A 17,283-nucleotide genomic window follows, 5' to 3' on the forward strand; every position below is an offset into this window, starting at 1 on the left:
AACAGACACCCTTAGCAGAGACACTAGGCTGCACCTCACTGAAGCCACTCAGCACTGGGAGCGTGCCTTCTTGTAACAGGCCCACCTACAGCTCTGGATCCTTCTAGAAGGATGCTACATGAAGACAAAAATGCTCTGTCCTCCCGGCGTGGAAGAAAACAATAGAGGAAACCAGCAAGAGTGGCTGAACCTCTGGGGGTATAAAAGGAGCCTTTCTCACACTAACCCTAGAAACACAAGTATTTAGGATGCTAGCAGATAATTAATCCTTTGGCTCAATGAAAATTACTATGCTTGTGTCATAATTTTTCTAGTTCTTAGCCTAAAGCAAAAGCAAAATGCTCTTTGGAACATGATTTGTGGAAATCAGCTACAGCTGCCTAAGTCTCCTACTGTTTGGTTGATTTGGATTACTCCTTTCTAAGACAAATAAGAAGCCATCCCAAATTCTGGGACCTCCTGGAAAATATCATAAGCACTCTCCTCAGCAGTGTTTATCCCAATAAGGAATCAAACCCACCAGAAACATAATGACTGTAGAGTCCAGCTGTATTCACATGAACATCTACAGCAGTTAGAGAAAACAACACACTTTACAGTCAGACTGACTGTTTCTTTACAGTTTCAACAGCTGTCACTAAAGGAATGGGGCTGAGAAACTAGAAAAGGGAAAAAGAGGTTGTGTTCATGCTGACAAGACCTGCCTAGAATGAGCCATCCACTCATGCTGTGAAATGGTTTGTGAGAAAAGCAGAGAAAAGCACCTGGCTTGGGAATCTCAAGCTGCATTAAATGGCAGAAATTGCCAGTTCTTTAGTGTGCAGAATAAGCAGATCTTGGATTCAGGCCTGCAGGGCAAGGATGGACAATCCAAGCATGAACAATCTGTCTACCCTGCTACATCTTGAAGAAAGCCTGGTAAAATGAAGTAAAAGGCATAGAGTTGCCCCTCTAAGCAGAGGGGAGCAGATCTTCAACAAATTGAACTCTTCATGCCTGATGGTTTGCCAAGAAGAACAGAAGATGTAAGAGGACAAACTCTCAGCCCCTAGGCATTTGCATTGGCCTCTGTCCTAAGCCTGCCTGAAACAGCAGTGGGAACTGGAACTCGGTGTTCACAGAGAACATACAATCCTTCCCATGCCCAAAAGTGCCATTCTACATAGCTCCAGCTATGCGCCACAAAAGACAGCCATAGTGCTGCCAGATGAAAAATTGTCTGTATCAGGTGGGCTAACACAATGCCTATTCTTCAAAAACCAGTGGCCTGTGGAACTGCACAATGCCCATTCTGTAAGAAGAACTGCAACCAGCCCAGTTGTGCCAACTTTTACCACTTGATCAGGCAGTCATGTATGACTTTGGGAATCACCAACCACCAGGGATGACCAAAGAGATCCCCAGGACAGAAGAATGCATGTGTAAAAGGGAGAGAAAATATATTACTGATTTGAGGGAAATTATTATCATCAGGGAAAAATCACTGACTATGTACATAAAATATAGTACCTAAACAGGAGTTTTTTTTGTAGTCAGCATGCATGATATTTCAGAGGAGATATCCCCTCATGCATCTGGCTGAATAAAGAGTGTCTGCTTCTTAATGCTACGTTAGTGTTAAGGAATTTTTATTTTTACCAGTCTTTGGTAACAGCACTACCACCAAGGCAAGCTCCAGCAAGACTGGTCAAGAAACCTCTGAGAAATGTGGGAGAAGTGGAACTTCCATCATCTATTCAGAAGCTTGTAGCCTTCCTCAAAGGGAGACCCAGCCCAGTAAGCAATTAGATGCATCTTTGCACACAAGTCTTACTTGCACAGTGGCTTACTAATGCTCAGAGATGGAAGACACGCTTTTAACAACAGACTGGAAGGAAGGTTTTTCCTCTCATGTCCAACGCAGTGGAAGTGGTGAACACTTCTGTGACCCTCAAAAAACCCTTCTCAAACTTCTCTTAAAACAGAGGAAGTATTGCTGTGAAGATGTCTCAACAGTATGTCAAATCTGAGCTCTCCAGAACAGTCCAGGTTGAGTAAGATGCTGACCCCACAGAATGAGTCCAACAGCAGACATGAGATGAGAAGGAGACAGCAGCACAGCAAATCAGGAGAGCTGGAAAGGAGACAATTTGTTCAGTCTCTGGCTGCCCTTCAACTACATAGTATGAGAAGAGGCAGCTAAACTCTTTGAAGGTACACAAGGAGAGCATCAAATGCAATGGATGTACATGGCAATACGGCAATGCCTGGAGGTCAGAGGTTTCCCATTTTCCCTTGAAGGATACTCAACACCTGGAAGAAGGACCTAGTGAGGCCACAGGATCTGTAGCTTTAGAGATCTTCCCACCTCATCAGAACAAGACTCGAGCAACCCAATTCTTTGAGTAGGAGTAGAGTTGGAGTCCGGAAGTGACCTCCAAGGTCTAGCTACAAGGTATCAGGAAAGATACACCAAGAAACAGTCTGCTGTCCTTGCTACTTAACAGGCAGGGAGGTAATGTCTCTATGTCACAGTGCAGACGACCCCTAAGATATCATTTCCTGGTGCTAGGATGAGGATGGGAAAGTAGTAAAAAGAGAGTACAGTCACAAACAGACTTCTTGGAACAACTTTTGATACTGACACCAGTGACATGCTTTGTGTTTCTTTAGTCTGAAGAACGATCCAGTGTTAAGTTTCTGGAGAAAACTGGAAAGGAAAGCTGGGGTAGTGCTTCCAGTTTTGTACCCCCCAGTGTAAGAAAGGTGCTGATAAATCTGTGAGTCCAGACGAGGCCACCAGGGTGCTCAGGAGTCTACACAGCACTTTACCCTGTGAGTAGAAGCTCAGGGAGATAGGCTTGGTCAGCCTGGAGAAGAGACAGCTTCCAGGTAAATTGATAAAAGCCCTCAATACTTACAGGACTACTGATAAAATAGAGCCAGGCTCTATCTTGAAATGCGGGGTAGGAGAACAGGATACAGCAGTTATTAACTACACTGGAATAAAAAAAATTCACATGGGAAGAGTGAAGAACAGGAACAGGTTGCCCAGAGAGGTGGTAAAAGAAACCCCTTCAACACAAACACTTCTGTGATTCTGTAACTGCAGTGGGATGTTTTGAAGATTGTGTTCACTTCTCATATGAGGCTCAAAAGAATGAACAAGGCAGTGCCCTCTGCCACAAGTAAGCCAGCCATGTTACGCCATGCTTCCCGAGTCACTGAACAGGAAAGACAATCCAAAAAGCTTATAATCAAGAGTGACTTCTTGGCAGAACTAAAATGGCAGAGCATGTGAACCAAACTAGGGCTGGAGAAAATGACAAAAGAAACCTCCCAGATGCTGTACAACAGAGTGAGAATAAACCCTGTGGGATCTCATATGGGATCTCTGGAAAAAAGCATGTCCTCACTATCGAAGACATCAACATCACACTTTTTACAAGACCTTTTCAAAGTGACCTTCCAGTAGGTAGACATGAGCTAAATTCTCCCTTACAAACATTACTTGAATCTTTCAATTGCTATGGTGTCTGCATCTTAACCATACTAACTCCAGCCACAGCATCCACTGCATGATGCAGAACTGTATGATACAAATTCCTCACCACAACTGATCCAGCATGACTTTATAGAGCACCTGAGTGCTGGAACAAGCTCAAACTTCCTCTGCAGGGAATTAATCTGAAAGAGCTGGTCCAGATTATGTTGTGTGGAAGTTCTTATTCTAAAGTACAGACGGAGTTTCAAAGAGATTAAACTTGAATAGCCATTCAAGTTTGTTTACCAAACAAACACACCAAAAAAAGGCATAAGCTCCCACAAAACAGATCTTCCTCATTATAATGAATTGGTGTATCATCTGGAAGGCATCACACAGGTCTGAACTCAGGGGAAAGAAAGGAATCTTACTCTTACCTGACTTCTCAAGTAAGTATATGCATGCTTTCACATCTCATCCATGAACTTTTGGTTTCTTTTAACTTCATTCTCCAAAAAGCACATTAGCCAGGCACTAACACAGAATAAAAAGTGGTAAACTTACTGTGGCATCTTCTGAACATGAAGCTATTACAAAGTCATTGAATGGGTTCCACTTGATGTCCAGAACATTTCCTTTGTGCCCACACACTTTGGGATAATGTGGATCAAGCTTGCCTGTCTGGAAAAAAAATATATAATCAAACCTAAGGTGAGCCATGGAATTACAGGAGATTTTCAAGGCAGTTCCAGAAAGAAACTTCTTTCTGCTTTTTGTCCTCAAAGCCTTGGGTGCGCTCTGTCTGTTAAGAATGGGGTTTTGCTGTCCCAAAATGGGGTTTTGCTACTTATGTCTTGATGATATCACCATAAAGAAAGACTGCCCAGGCCTTCCTAAGTACATGCTGCTGTGAAAAAATTTCTGTCCATGCCTACACATGTATTAGAAAACACTATTAGGTTCAGACACCAAGATGTAACTTGGAGGAGAAACATATATGAATGACATGAATCTTCGACATTTTTTAAAGATCTTTTAATGGGGGGACAAACAACAGCAAACTTTCCTTCAGAAGACATTTCCAACAAGCACCAAAAAAAAAATGGTTTAGGTTTTGGATTTAGCAAAAAGGTATTTGTGACACAAATTACAAATTATTAAGTTTTTCTTTCAGCAAGCTATCTATTTCTCTCTGATGGTGTTCAAATCCAGCCATTTGCCGAATTCAATCAGCATTCTGGACTCTCAAAGGAAAAAAAAAAAAAAAATACCATGTTTGGGTTGCATCTGCACTGGTACAGATCCCGCACCAAGTTCCGTAAGGTGTATTGAGAGCCTTGTGCCACATGGGGGCTGTATTACATTGAATAAACCCACACTGCCGGCATGGTGTCTGCTGTAAAGTCTGAATATTTAAATGGTAGAAAGGGTGGTGGTGATTTTATTAACATTGAAGCAACGCTTGCTTCCCTCTGTAAGAAGCAGAAGTATGGGGAGCACCCACCCCAGGCATCAGCTCAAGAGCAGAAGTCAGTCACCTAACAAGGGGGACATGATGGCAAGCTGGTGGTGCTTACCAGCCTACTGCTTCCTACCTTGAAGAACTGTAGACCAAAATGATTGCAAAGGTGTGCTCTCATAGAAAGCAGACACTTCCGTAGATGTACTACTCCCCACACCTCTCCAGAGGTGGGCCTTAGGACAGCAGAGCCCAGGGGAATCACTGCTGCCCCTAATCAGCCTGTGGATAGGATATCATTTTCCCAGCTTTTAAATTCTAGGGTTTTTTTGCAATTTTGAACACAAAAAAGGACATCACTGTGTAACTATTCTGGCTTCACTGGAAAGTTTGTTGCATAAACTGGGACTAACCTGCTTTAAACTGAACATCCAAAGGGCTTTGAAATGTAAAAGACTGTGTTTTTTAAAACTACAGTCTAAAACAATTCCCTTTTATAACAGCGACAATGCAAAGAGATTTGGGAAGGCAGAAGAGAGATAAAAGGCCTTTAATAAGAAGCACTCCTCCACCCACAGTGTCCTTTTGTAGGCTTCAGAGCTTGGTTTCAAGATGACAACTAAAAGGACTGGACAGCTGGATCCACAGTGATCCCTTGATCCCTAAAGGAACTCTCTCCCCTCCCTGAGCTAGGTGCCTGGCTGCACTCCCCACTCCATTTTGCGAGACTCCCAGGCTGTCCTAAGCCCATTTTGCCCGACCCACCCTTCAAAGCTCTCCCACTTCCCCAACAAGCTTTGGAAAAGGAGCCCTTGTTCTCCCGGCCACCAGTCTCACTTGCCCTGTTGCAATCAATGGTAGAGAGCAGAACTCACCACACATGAACCCCCCCAAGAGCCAACAAACATACATGACACAAAGTTAGAGCTGCTGTTCTCAGATGCACATCTGCATGTGGAAGTGAGGATCTTCATTGCTGGAAGAAATTTCATTCTACAGATTAAGAACTATTTCAGTAACTACATGTGTTGTCATTCCATGAAGTGGTACCTGACTTCCTCAGTTGCCTGCAGAGCTTGAAAATGAGCAGCTTTTCAACCACTCCCCTTCTAAAATTCTAGCATTTCTGAAAAGCTTGTAACTCTCTGACAAAAATCACTTATAATAGAACATCTGTTAAAACTCTCCCAGCAGATTTGTACAGGGTAGATTACTGGGAGGTAGGTCAGCCCCACCTCTGCCCCTAAAGGGCACCAGCACAGCGCTCACACATGTGTCAGTTATATAGGGCTGGAGGGGTCATCAACAGTTTCATTTTACAATCCATGTTCCCAGAGAGAAGGGAGGGGAGTTTGTGTCTAGGAGGTTTGCACAGCCACAGATGTCCTCCCTTTCACACCTGGTGCTGACACATTGAAAGACTGCAGATTGCAGACCAGGGCGCAAATAATCTCCAGTCTCTTGGGACTTTGTTCTCACTTTCCTTTTGCTGCAGAGGAAGAGACAGATGCAGTCTCAACCGAGTCTGGCCACCAGAGAAGGAAAAAGGCAGGACTTCATCTCTCAAAGGAAGGCTACAAAATTTCCTTCCCATCAAGATCTTTCCTAGGCATGTTATGCATGTACTTCCTCAGCACATCTACACCCAGGGCACAGTGTGGGAAAGCAGTTGATCCCTCAGTTACAGTCACTGAGCTCATCTCCTTGAACTTGCAAGATTTACAGTCAGTTATCCTGTTCTGGGCACCAGGCAGCCTCTGTGGCCACACCCCTTCCCTCTCTGTTGAGATGTGCTGCCCTTCCACCCAGCTGGTTTCAGTGGCACATACTCACCAGGATGTCACTGACACACCCTGCAACAGACCACTTCCAAAGTGATGGCAAATATTCAACTAATTTCTTACAGGGTTGAATGCAAAAGCCTACTGAAAGGATGGTATCTAGGGCAAAGAACTCATTCTCTACACAACCTCCACTGTCCCCAGCCCTACCTCGCCCCCAGGCTCTCGCAGAAGAAGACTAGTGCAGAAGGAAAGAAGTGGTATTTATTCAAGGACAGGTGAGAGAGCTGGGTGTCTATGACTCAGCAGGAGAGGAGTACAACAAACAAGCTAGGAGTTGCAGTCAAACAGAGCAAAGCTGAGGCTTCATTCAAGGACATCCTTAGACAGGCAGCCCCTCTAGCAGCAACACATGCAGAATGAACTAAAGAAAGCATTGGAGGGAGGGACAAGAAGAGCTCACTCCCTGAAGAGGTTGTTTATCCTCTTCAGCAAGTGCAGCCCTCCCTGTCCTGGCTACTATCTCTTGCTTTGACCAAATGTGTGACATTCTGGCACACATTGGGCTCTTGGGCTCTTCCTCCACACTTTGTCACACTTGGAATGTGTCTGCTTCCCATGAATCCAGTCAAAAGTAACCACATTCAGCTGTCCATTGTAAGAGGGCAATACTGTCCCAGACACATCTCCAGCATAGGCTGTCTTTGTTGCCTTTCATCTGAGGACACAAGCCAAGTGTCCAGTAGACTGTCTGCCATGGCTCACCATCACAGGGGGAGATGGCAGTCATAAAAAACCACATCATCAGAAGTACAAGTCAAAAGTTTCTGCTTTGCACCAGATGGTGCCACTTTGGAAGTGCATCAAACAAAAAGAAGTGGCTGGTATCGAAGGTCCTGACTCGGGAAATCCCTTTCTTTGGATGTCTGAGGCTTTAACCCCCAGCATGGGTCAGGAACTGGTATTCAGAGAACAGCTGTGTGAAGCACCTAATTTCTCTGATTCACAACCAAAGGTTAACCCTCAAGGGACCAACTCCTCTCCATAGCTCCGTTTTGAATCAGTTAATTCATGCAGACTCATCAGCATCCAGAAGAGTGAGCCCCACATATGAACTGCAGCAGCATTTACATTTGCTGCTAACACTCTGCTCCCTGGTCTCCAGAATCCCCTTCACCAAACAAATCAAGAAGAGTTGCTCCTTAAACTTCCTCTTCTCACAGCTTTATACATCTTGTTCATATGCTTTTTTTCCCAGACAGATTGAGGCCTGACCTGCAAAGTCTTTCCTCACATGAAAGTACTTTCAAATTTTCATTGACATACTTTAATTACCCTTTTCTGTATCTTTTTACTTCTACCATGCCTTTGATTTCTGCACACAATATTTCAGAACTGGGTGGAGTATTTGAGCAGGTGTAAGAAGGAAAAATTACTACAAAGACAAGCCAAGCTAAGAAGAAGTGAAAAGACTGAAAAATTAATAGTAAGCAGTGCAAGCACTTTCAACTACTTTTGCCAGCACTTTGAGAGCTTGGTCCCACACCACATCCCACAGTCAACAGCTGCCTGCTTACAGATGCAGTTCTGTGATAAAGACAAGTTGTTGAGTCTCAACAGACCATCACTGCGGGGGCAGAAGAGACTCAGTCAAGAAAAACAAGGTAGTGGTTAATTTTAGAAGGACAGTCTCTAAACAGCACCAGCAGTGAAGGAATGAATTAACAAAGTCCAGAAGGGCCAGAAACTGTGCTAGGTTCTTCAAGCACAACCAGTTCACTTTCATCCTTAGCAAATATATATTGAAAAAGTGGCATTGCAATAACACCATCAATTAACTTTTAATTAAAGGCTGAACTTTTGCCTTTCATCTGTTCTGTCCTGATTCCAGAGAGATCATAATCTCATTTTGAAGTTAATCCACATCAGTGCATGCCTAATTTTACTGAAGCAATAAACATCAGATGGCCAGCTTCTCCCTCTCATCATATCCTAAGTCATCAAAACTCATATACATGGGATTTGTTTCTGAAAGAGAAGTCTTCACAGCATCAATGCTTGAAGTTTAAGAGCTTCATTGCCTGTTAACTATGTCTCCATTCTTTCACAAAGGAGACGGTAGAACAAAACATATCATATTCTCCTTTGGTTACAGCTGAATCCATGTCGCTAAAGCATTTTTCTGGTTTTGCCCTCTGTATCCACTAAATAGTTTTTAATTTGCAGTTTCTCCCAGGAGACAAACATCTGAACATTATGCTGATTATACAAGAAAGGCAAATGAGTTGTAAAATGAAGCAAGGTGTTAAAAATCTGCAAGCAGCAATGCAAGACATATAAATACACACATGCCAGGATCACCAGCAACTCAGGCCTCTTTCATCATTTTGCAATTTGGGCCACATTCACATATTAACTGAATATCCCCTGTGGTCTAGCTCCCTAGAAAGCCTGTCGCTCCTCCAGCCTCTTGATGTTCTCTTGAAAGTCAGCTCGCCTTGGGGAGCTCACCTGCTTGATGGGAAGGACAAGGAAGGCGCCGCCGCCCGCGCACTCGGTCACCACCGCAATGAAGTTGGGGTTCACGGCACAGAAGTTGTTGTCGTGGACATTGAGGGTGATGGGCACGCAGTCGTAGCACTTATCCTTGCTGGCGGCTTTGCCATACACGTGGCGGAACTTGGAGCTGCGGTACCGTGGATGCCACGACATCTGCAAGGAGAGAAACACAATGTCCCAAGGCATAAGGACAGGCCATCCTGGCAAGGCTTGCAGAGCTCCACTGCCCTCTCCCCACCACAGGCTCACCCTCCCCACTTCGGCTGCTCACACCAAGCCTCAGCCATCAAGATGTAGAGAGTTTTCTCTGGTGTTCACCCCTTTGCCGTAACATTGTTGCACACCTCTGATGGAGAGAGGAGAGTGCAGGGAAGAATGACAGCTCTCACCATCACCAGCTAGCTGGTGCATGTGCCAGGAGTCCCTATCGCTGGGGCAGGGCCACATGGCAGCAAGTTTAAGAGGAGATGAATTCTGGTGCGATGGAGCTCAGAAAAGCATGAAAAATACAACATCTTGGGTAAGGAAAACAGGAAGGATGGTGAGTGAACAAGCCAGTCTGGATGCATGCTTTGTGTGGCCCTCAGGTGGTTTAGGACCAAAACTTATTCTAAATTTTGCTCACATGAATGGAAAAAAAAGAAGTTTGACAGATCATAGGAACAGTCACCTGTTGATGTTTCTTCCACAGACTATTATGTTCTGTGTGTCTGGTTTATAACTGCACTACAGCCATCTGTCAGACAGCATTTTAAATGGTGTTTAAATGACACATAAAACATGCTAAACACAAAAATCCCTTCTAATAGAGAGCAGTGAAGCTTAATGGAACTGATGTAACTGATTTCATAAAACTGTAGAGTCACAGAGTCATGGAATGGTTTGGGTCGGAAGAGACCTTGTTCCCTTCCAACACCCCTGACACGGGCAGGGACATTTCCCATTAGACCAGGTTACTCAAGGCCTTATCCAAACCAGCCTCAAACAGTGTCAGGGATGGGTCATTCACAGCTTTTCTGGGCAACTTGTTCCAGTAGCTCACCACCCTCACAGTAAAGAAATTATTCCTAATACCTAATCTAATTTTCCCCTCTTTCAGTTTGTATGCATTAGTCCTTGTCCTACTGCTACACCTCCTGATGAAAAGTCATTCTCCACCTTCCCTGTAAACCCTTCAGATATTGGAAGGTTGCTATGAGGTTTCCCAGCAGCCTTCTCTTCTTGTGAATAGCCCCAGTTTTCTCAGTCTGTCTTCATAGAGGAGGTGCTCCAGTCCTCATCAATTTTGAGGCACTCCTCTGTACTTGCTCCAACAGTTCCATGACATTATTATGTTGGGGGCACCAAAACTGTACACACTGTTCCAGGTGGGGTCTCATGAGAGTAGAAGGGTAGAATCCTGTCCTTCAACTGGCCATCTTCAAAGAAGAAACTATCAGCGTTGGTCAGAAAAGGTTATTAAGACTATTAAATCCAGATCCCACAAGACTCAGAGAGCAAAAGGCATCTGGGTGTAGTGAGAAGATTCTACTGGCCAAATGAAAAGAAATGCAAATCAGGCAGGAAGACTATGTGTGAAAGAGCACCTCACAACAGCTGAGAATATAGGCAGATACTGGCAGAGGGCATGGTTTTGCCCCATACTGTGCACACATTTTAATGTTCATTTTGTGAACAGTATTATCAGTGATGCTGGATCAACAATACTCCAATTTAACAAGGCAACCCAACCAAGTAGCTTTTGAGCTACAGCAAGGCTGAGACAGCTGGCTCACATGGTTGAAGGAAGTATGCAGGTACTCAGTGGCAGGAAGCCAACTGCATCATCACCTGACAAGCAGAGGTCTAAGCAATCCTAAACCAAAATGTCCATGTTGCTGGCATGGCATTGCATCCTCTTGGGATGACTATCAGAGGCTAAGAAACTGTATGGCTCGATACTGGGCAGTCAAACTGGAGCTTTAAAACTCTCATCAATACAAAGATCCACAAAGCTCATATCCTGTGTCACACTGTGTTGGCTGTGTGGGCTGTGAAAAGTACTAGGACACAAGTTCTATCCTATTTTCTGCATCTTCACAATTCTACTGACACAGCTCAGAGCCAGACCCACCTAAGACAAATACACATGCCTGTAACAGTCCAGCAGATCACCCATTGCTCTCACAGTCATCTTTGTTGCTCTTTTACCGCAGCATGTCTTACCTATGCTAACCCTGACTTGTCTTATTTTTAGCTGAATAAATCTCTTCCACAGAAAACATTAGGTGCAAAGGCCTAAATCTTTTATACAGTGAGAGCCACCTGTGCCAAACAAAAACAAAATGCAAGTTATTTGAAAAAGAAAGCAGCAATCCTGAAAGCTGATCTTGGAAGGAGGGATATTCCCAGGCAGAAAGTAAGCTGAGGTTATGTGCAACTGGCTAGCTCCCCAAACAGTCCCAGAGGTGCAGAGCTCTCAAACAATTTCATGCTCATTACAACTTTAGTGGTTAGGTTTACTCACACCAGGAGCAGGGGAGTGGGGAATCACTGTGTTGTCTAGATGCAGCAGTATGCAGCCATTGTTTCCTACAACAGGACTGTTATCTTTCCAAAAGGAATTAAATTGCCTGGCTGCAAGGAAATTCTAGCTACGCTGCTCTTGAGCTGGGAGAGAGTGTAGTCTGAAGATTCAAGCCTCTTCTGCAGAAAGGAGTCACCAAGCACAAAGGAGCAATTATTGAGAAAGCCAGGACTCTTCATCTAGAGAACCTCAGAAGGATCTTATCAATGCATACCAACACTTCAGTGTGGTAGTAGTGAAGAGTCAGATTCTCCTCAGCAGCGCCCAACAACAGTACAAGAAGCAGTGTGTATGAAGTGAAACTCAGAAAACTCCATTTATATGCAATGAAACACTTTCTCTGTGCCAGTTGTCCAACACTGGCACAGGTTACCCAAAACACTGTGGAATCTCTATTATTGGAGCTTGGTCCTGGGCAACTTTTCCAGTTGACCTTGCTTTGAGAAGGATTGGACTAGATGATCTCAAGGGATCACTTCCAACCTTTAACTTTTCTGTAATCCTGTGATTTTAGGGCCTGTGGATCTCAGCCATCTTGTACGGCCCTAAAAATGCCACTGCCAACAGACCAAGATGTACACCCATACAGGCAGACTTTCAAGCCAGTAAACATGAAGTGTGCCTTGCAGGTTCCTCTGACAGGAAGTGATGACAACACATTTCTTCCTCATTCATAAAAACTGCTGTTTGTACAGACAACCATTTGCAAAACAGTGCAAAGAGCAACTGATATAAGGAATGGGGCAGGGGGGAGAAGGTGATGAAAAATATACCAATTTTTTTGTCAGTCAGACAAAATTGGATTGCTTTTACATTGCAAGAACTGGCATTATCATCTCTAAATAATTAAAAGGCATATTTGTGCATTGTATAGTGTCCGAAAATTAAATGTTTTGAATGGTCCCTTAACAATATGTTTTCCCTAGATTTTTGGACTAACAGCACTAGCTTTCTCCCTGGAGAGTTGGCCCCTGTTGTAGAGGGTCTCTCCTTGCACAGCCATGTTTGAGCTGTATAAGCCCATATGGGCAGAGTACAAGGACCTGAAAATCCTGTTTGTGCAGCACTGGTTAAGGCTTGAAGCCACAGCTGAGGCATCTCCAGCTCACCTCACTGCTTGTGGGACAGTAAAATGCCAGGGTGCCCACAGCAGGGCATGCAGATCACCCATGCACATTGGGCAGCACACATGGAGAGCATGTTTTGGGAGGCTGCTGGAACTCAGGTCTGGGTCCTCCCTCTGGAAAAAGAGGCAGAAGACCTCCCTCATGTGCTGCTCAGGCCTCTGGTGCCAGCACACAGACTGATCCTGAACTGACAAAAGGATATAAGTGACTGATGAAGGGATCACTGATCCTCTGCCAGGGTAGCACAGAGCACTTTGCATCCTGGAAAAAGAAGGAAGGCAGCATAGCCTTACAATCCAAGAATCAGCCTCCTGCCTTTCCTCCTCATCATCATGACCTAATTCCCAGTATTGCCAGCCTCCCTGTGGGCAAGGGGAGAACTGGGATGGAGGAAGACAGTGCGGATTACACTACTGTTCATGTATTTTTAACCATACAGCTGATGTAAAGATTGGCTAGCAATGTCCTCTCACTCAGCTCTCAGGGACCAAATCCTGGGACCTTGTGGTTTTCACTACCACCTCTCCCAGCAAAAAGCACTAAGTAGATCTTTTCCTTAAGTTGCCAAGAGTTTCTGGAGAAGGATACAAAGATCCCTACAAACACTTGTCAGATCTCTGCTTACCAGGTTGGATATCAGCTTTTTCAGGCTGGACAGTGTTTCCAGACAGCTTCTGCCTATTAAGATGAGAAACCCTAGCACTGGAAACACTATCTCATGAAAGAATGTGTAGTGCTTCACACAAAATAGAGCAAAATACATCCATTTGCTTTGGAATTCCTCACTCCTGGCATAAAGAGAGGAAGTCACTCTGTAAGCAGGACAAAGCAACTATAAGAGACATGGCAAGGACACACAGTCTAAAATTATTTCTGTAGCTTCTCATTGTAGGCATTCCTCGGTCTTGACTCCAAAAGAATGATATAACATGGACTACTCTGAGAGGCAGATCTGATTGTGAGGAGAGTCTCAACTACAGAGCAAGGAAAACTTCATGAAAGCTTGATGCAGCAAGTGTAGTCAGCAACAGGTCATTGAAGGAAGAGCAGAAGGGAAGGGAATCAACCAAGAATCTGTTGCTTGGTTATCTTTTCTATATTTTTATTTTATTTTATTTTATTTTTTTTTAAGTCAGAGCTCAGCAGTTGGGTCTGAAATTATGAGATAAAAAAGCAAAGCCATAGCAAATCTCAGCCCAGTGCTCAGAAGAGGTGAGAATTTTCTTTCTGGCACCTCAAAGGGTGACTAGAAAACACTGAGGTATTTTAATACCCTCAAGCACAGCCTACTCAGCTTAGGACTCATATTTGGTCTTAGAACCATCAAAATGGTTGTGTGACCTCTAGAGAACAGGCAGTTAGTTACAGACTGAGACTCCAGTTCTACCAGAGGTCTTCCAAAATACAGTGCAGTAGCACTGAAGGGACTTTGCTCTGCTTTAGCTCTCACTCTTTTACATGGCTGTTTATGAAAAGTTAGCTTTTCATGACTGGCCTGCAAAGCATGATTGCAGATGTCTTAGCTCTTGCCAAAGGAGTGAGCTCCTAGAAGGGTTGTGAAGCCTAGGGATGTCTGCAGCACTTCAATGCATTCCTAGGAGAGCCATGCTATGGCACATTTACTACTCCTGAGGAATGTCAGACCAAAACAACAGGCATATCTCTGAACACATGCTTCACCATAGGCCAGCATGTCTCCAGTTTTCCTATTGTATCGCACTTACCCTAAGATTACAGATTTTCCTGCACCATTGTATTGGTTTTTCATGGGCTGGTTTTGGTAGCAAGGGTCTAGGGGGGGCTTCTGTGAAAAGCTGCTGGAATCTTCTTCCATTCCCAGCAGAGCCAATCCCTGGTAGCTCCAAAGATGGACATGCCACTGGCCAAGACTGGGCCAGTCAGAACTGATGGTAATGCCTCTGTGATAACAGATTTAAGAAGAATTCAGAACAGAAAGGGGTTGTGCAGTTGTAATAGCAATGAGAGCAGAGTGAAAACGTGGGAAGAATAGCTCTGCAGATACCAAGGTCAGTGGAGAAGGAGGGGCAGGAGGTGCTGGAGCTGAGGCTCCCCTGCAGCCCCTGGTGCGGCCCATGGTGAAGCAGCTGTGCCCTGCAGTCCCTGGGGATCCACGGGGGATGCAGAGATCCACCCACAGCCCGTGGAGGAGCTCATGCTGGAGCAGGTGGATGCCTGGAAGAGGCTGTGACCCCATGGGAGACCCGTGGAGAGAGGGGCCCTGCTCCCAGGCTGGAGCAGTCTGTCCTTGGAGGATTGCACCTGTGAAAGAGTGACCTTCGCCGCAGCAGTTTGAGGGGGCTGGTGCCCACGGGATGGTGCCACGTCAGAGAGGCTCATGGAGAGCTGTCTCCTGTGGGAGGGACACCAGGGTGCAGCAGGAGGACAACTCCTCTCCCTGAGCAGTGAGAGCAGTCATGGGTGATAAACTGACCACAGTCCCCACTCCCTGTCTCCTTGGACTGCGGGGGTAGGAGGTAGAGCTGGAAGGAGAAAGGGGTGGGGCAGGGTGGTTTTAAGGGTTTATTTTATTTCTCATTACCCTGCTCTGATTTGTTAGTAATAAATTCACTTTGTATCTCTAAGTTGAGCCTGTTTTTCCTGCAATGCTATTTGATGAATGACCACTCCCCATTCCTTAATATCAGCCCAGGAGCCCTTCATTAAATTTTCTTTCCTCTGTCCAGCTGCAGAGAGGAGCGAGTGAGCAACTTTGGTGGGTGCCTGGCATCTGGCCTGGGTCAACCTGCTACAACCATGCATGACATTTGTGAATTCTGGATTAATTGATCCTGGTCCTGGACAAAATAATCACATGGAAAAACTGAAATATGTTTGAGGAAATCCAGACATATGGTAGCTTAATCCAGATCAAACTGAGAGTACCCTCCACTCTGGCACCACAGCATTTGTGAAAGACTGACAGCAGTAGAGTCAGCCCAAATAGTGTAAAAACTCAAAATTCTGCCAATGCGTTATTCTCTATATTCACTATATTTATTGTTTCTCGTCTTTGATATCCTTAGTGGTTTTGATATCCCTGGCAGTGCCAGGAGCAGACCAGGAAATTATTTGTCCTGGGAATCCTGGGAAAGGCCTGAAGAAGATTGATGGGCACCTTATCTTCTACAAATACCAGTTCTTGGGTGTGGCTTCACACACTGCTAGGAGGTGACCTCTCCAGCACACAATCCTGGACTGCTTGTGGTCTGGCACCTTCAGCCCCATCCACAAGCTGCTTTCTCTTACTCTGAGCGGAAAATTAATGTGGGGGGAGGATGGGAATTATGAAAACACAAGCAAACAAACAAGCAAAAGACCACAACAACAAGCAGTCACAAAACTCATCCAAAAACCAGAACAAGGCACTTGAGCAGAATCAGGTCATAAAAAGTATCTGATGTGAGTTAATAAGAGCACAAATGATAGGGCTCACATCACATCTGGAAGGAGGGGAATTTGGAGTGTTTTGGCAGCAATGAGATCTCTCACTCTGCCCACTCAGGAAACCACAGCCAGGCAGTGTGACCATGTCACCCCAGGAAAGAAGTAGCTATGAAGCAGAGCTTGCCTCATGCTGTGAACAGACATGCACATCTCCAGGTATGATGGCACCAGAAGACTTGGGAGCCAGGACTTCCATGCATCCCACTGCTGATTGCCAGGAAGGTGACTCATTTTCTACTTCCTAGGTGCACAGAGCAGGACTATCAGGTACCGGGCCCCCACCTGCCAAACAAACCCCAAGAGCTCAGCATCGTGAGTCTTTCAGAGTCAAGAGTGTCTGCTGCCACCCATCCCTATTCCACAAGGAGCTTGGTGTTGGTGACAATTTTTCACTGACTTTATACAAGGGAAAAGGCTGAACAACCCCACCATTCACCAACCAGGATGTTCTCCATGTATTTTCTTTCCTTCCAGGTATATTCCCTATTTTGAAAATACAAGCAAGAAATGAAGTAGACTGGCTTTGTGCTGAATTATCAAGTCATGGCATGAGTTGTCTGTATTTTCAGGAGTGAAGCGACATGTAACAAGTGTGCAGACAAGAGGATGCTGTATACTGCACGCTTGTGCTCCACTCCACCAGCCTGCACTGGGATTTCTGTTCAGCGTGTGCTTCTATCACCAGCAACATGAACACTAGACAAAAGACCTCAGCTCAGGGCACTGCTCTTGAGGAAGTGCCAGAGAGATAGAGGAGAATTCAGGGCAGAGCTGTACGGACCAGTGATCAGAGGTGTGATATCTGTTAAGAAATCCTAAAAACTTTGGGGTGCAGATTAAGGAGGGAAGCCGTGACACTAAGC

At 44.9% G+C, this 17,283-nt stretch overlaps 1 protein-coding gene across 2 annotated transcripts in view; it reads right to left on the reverse strand.

The window, feature by feature from the left end:
* CORO2A (coronin 2A) overlaps positions 1 to 17,283 on the reverse strand; it is a 58,340-nt gene that overhangs the window by 13,183 nt on the left and 27,874 nt on the right. Inside the window, exons 1-3 of one of the 2 annotated variants that reach the window (XM_058826162.1) lie at positions 14,680 to 14,700; positions 9,215 to 9,415; positions 4,028 to 4,144 (exon numbers count right to left, since the gene is read on the reverse strand). In XM_058826162.1, the coding sequence (XP_058682145.1) occupies positions 4,028 to 4,144; positions 9,215 to 9,415 (318 nt within the window). In that variant the 5' untranslated portion in view covers positions 14,680 to 14,700. Of the gene's footprint in view, positions 1 to 4,027; positions 4,145 to 9,214; positions 9,416 to 14,679; positions 14,701 to 17,283 lie in introns of those variants that run through there. The other variant, XM_058826163.1, reaches the window with a different exon arrangement.

This window comes from Poecile atricapillus, chromosome Z (genome assembly GCF_030490865.1).
Source record: "Poecile atricapillus isolate bPoeAtr1 chromosome Z, bPoeAtr1.hap1, whole genome shotgun sequence".
Lineage (NCBI taxonomy): Eukaryota > Metazoa > Chordata > Aves > Passeriformes > Paridae > Poecile > Poecile atricapillus.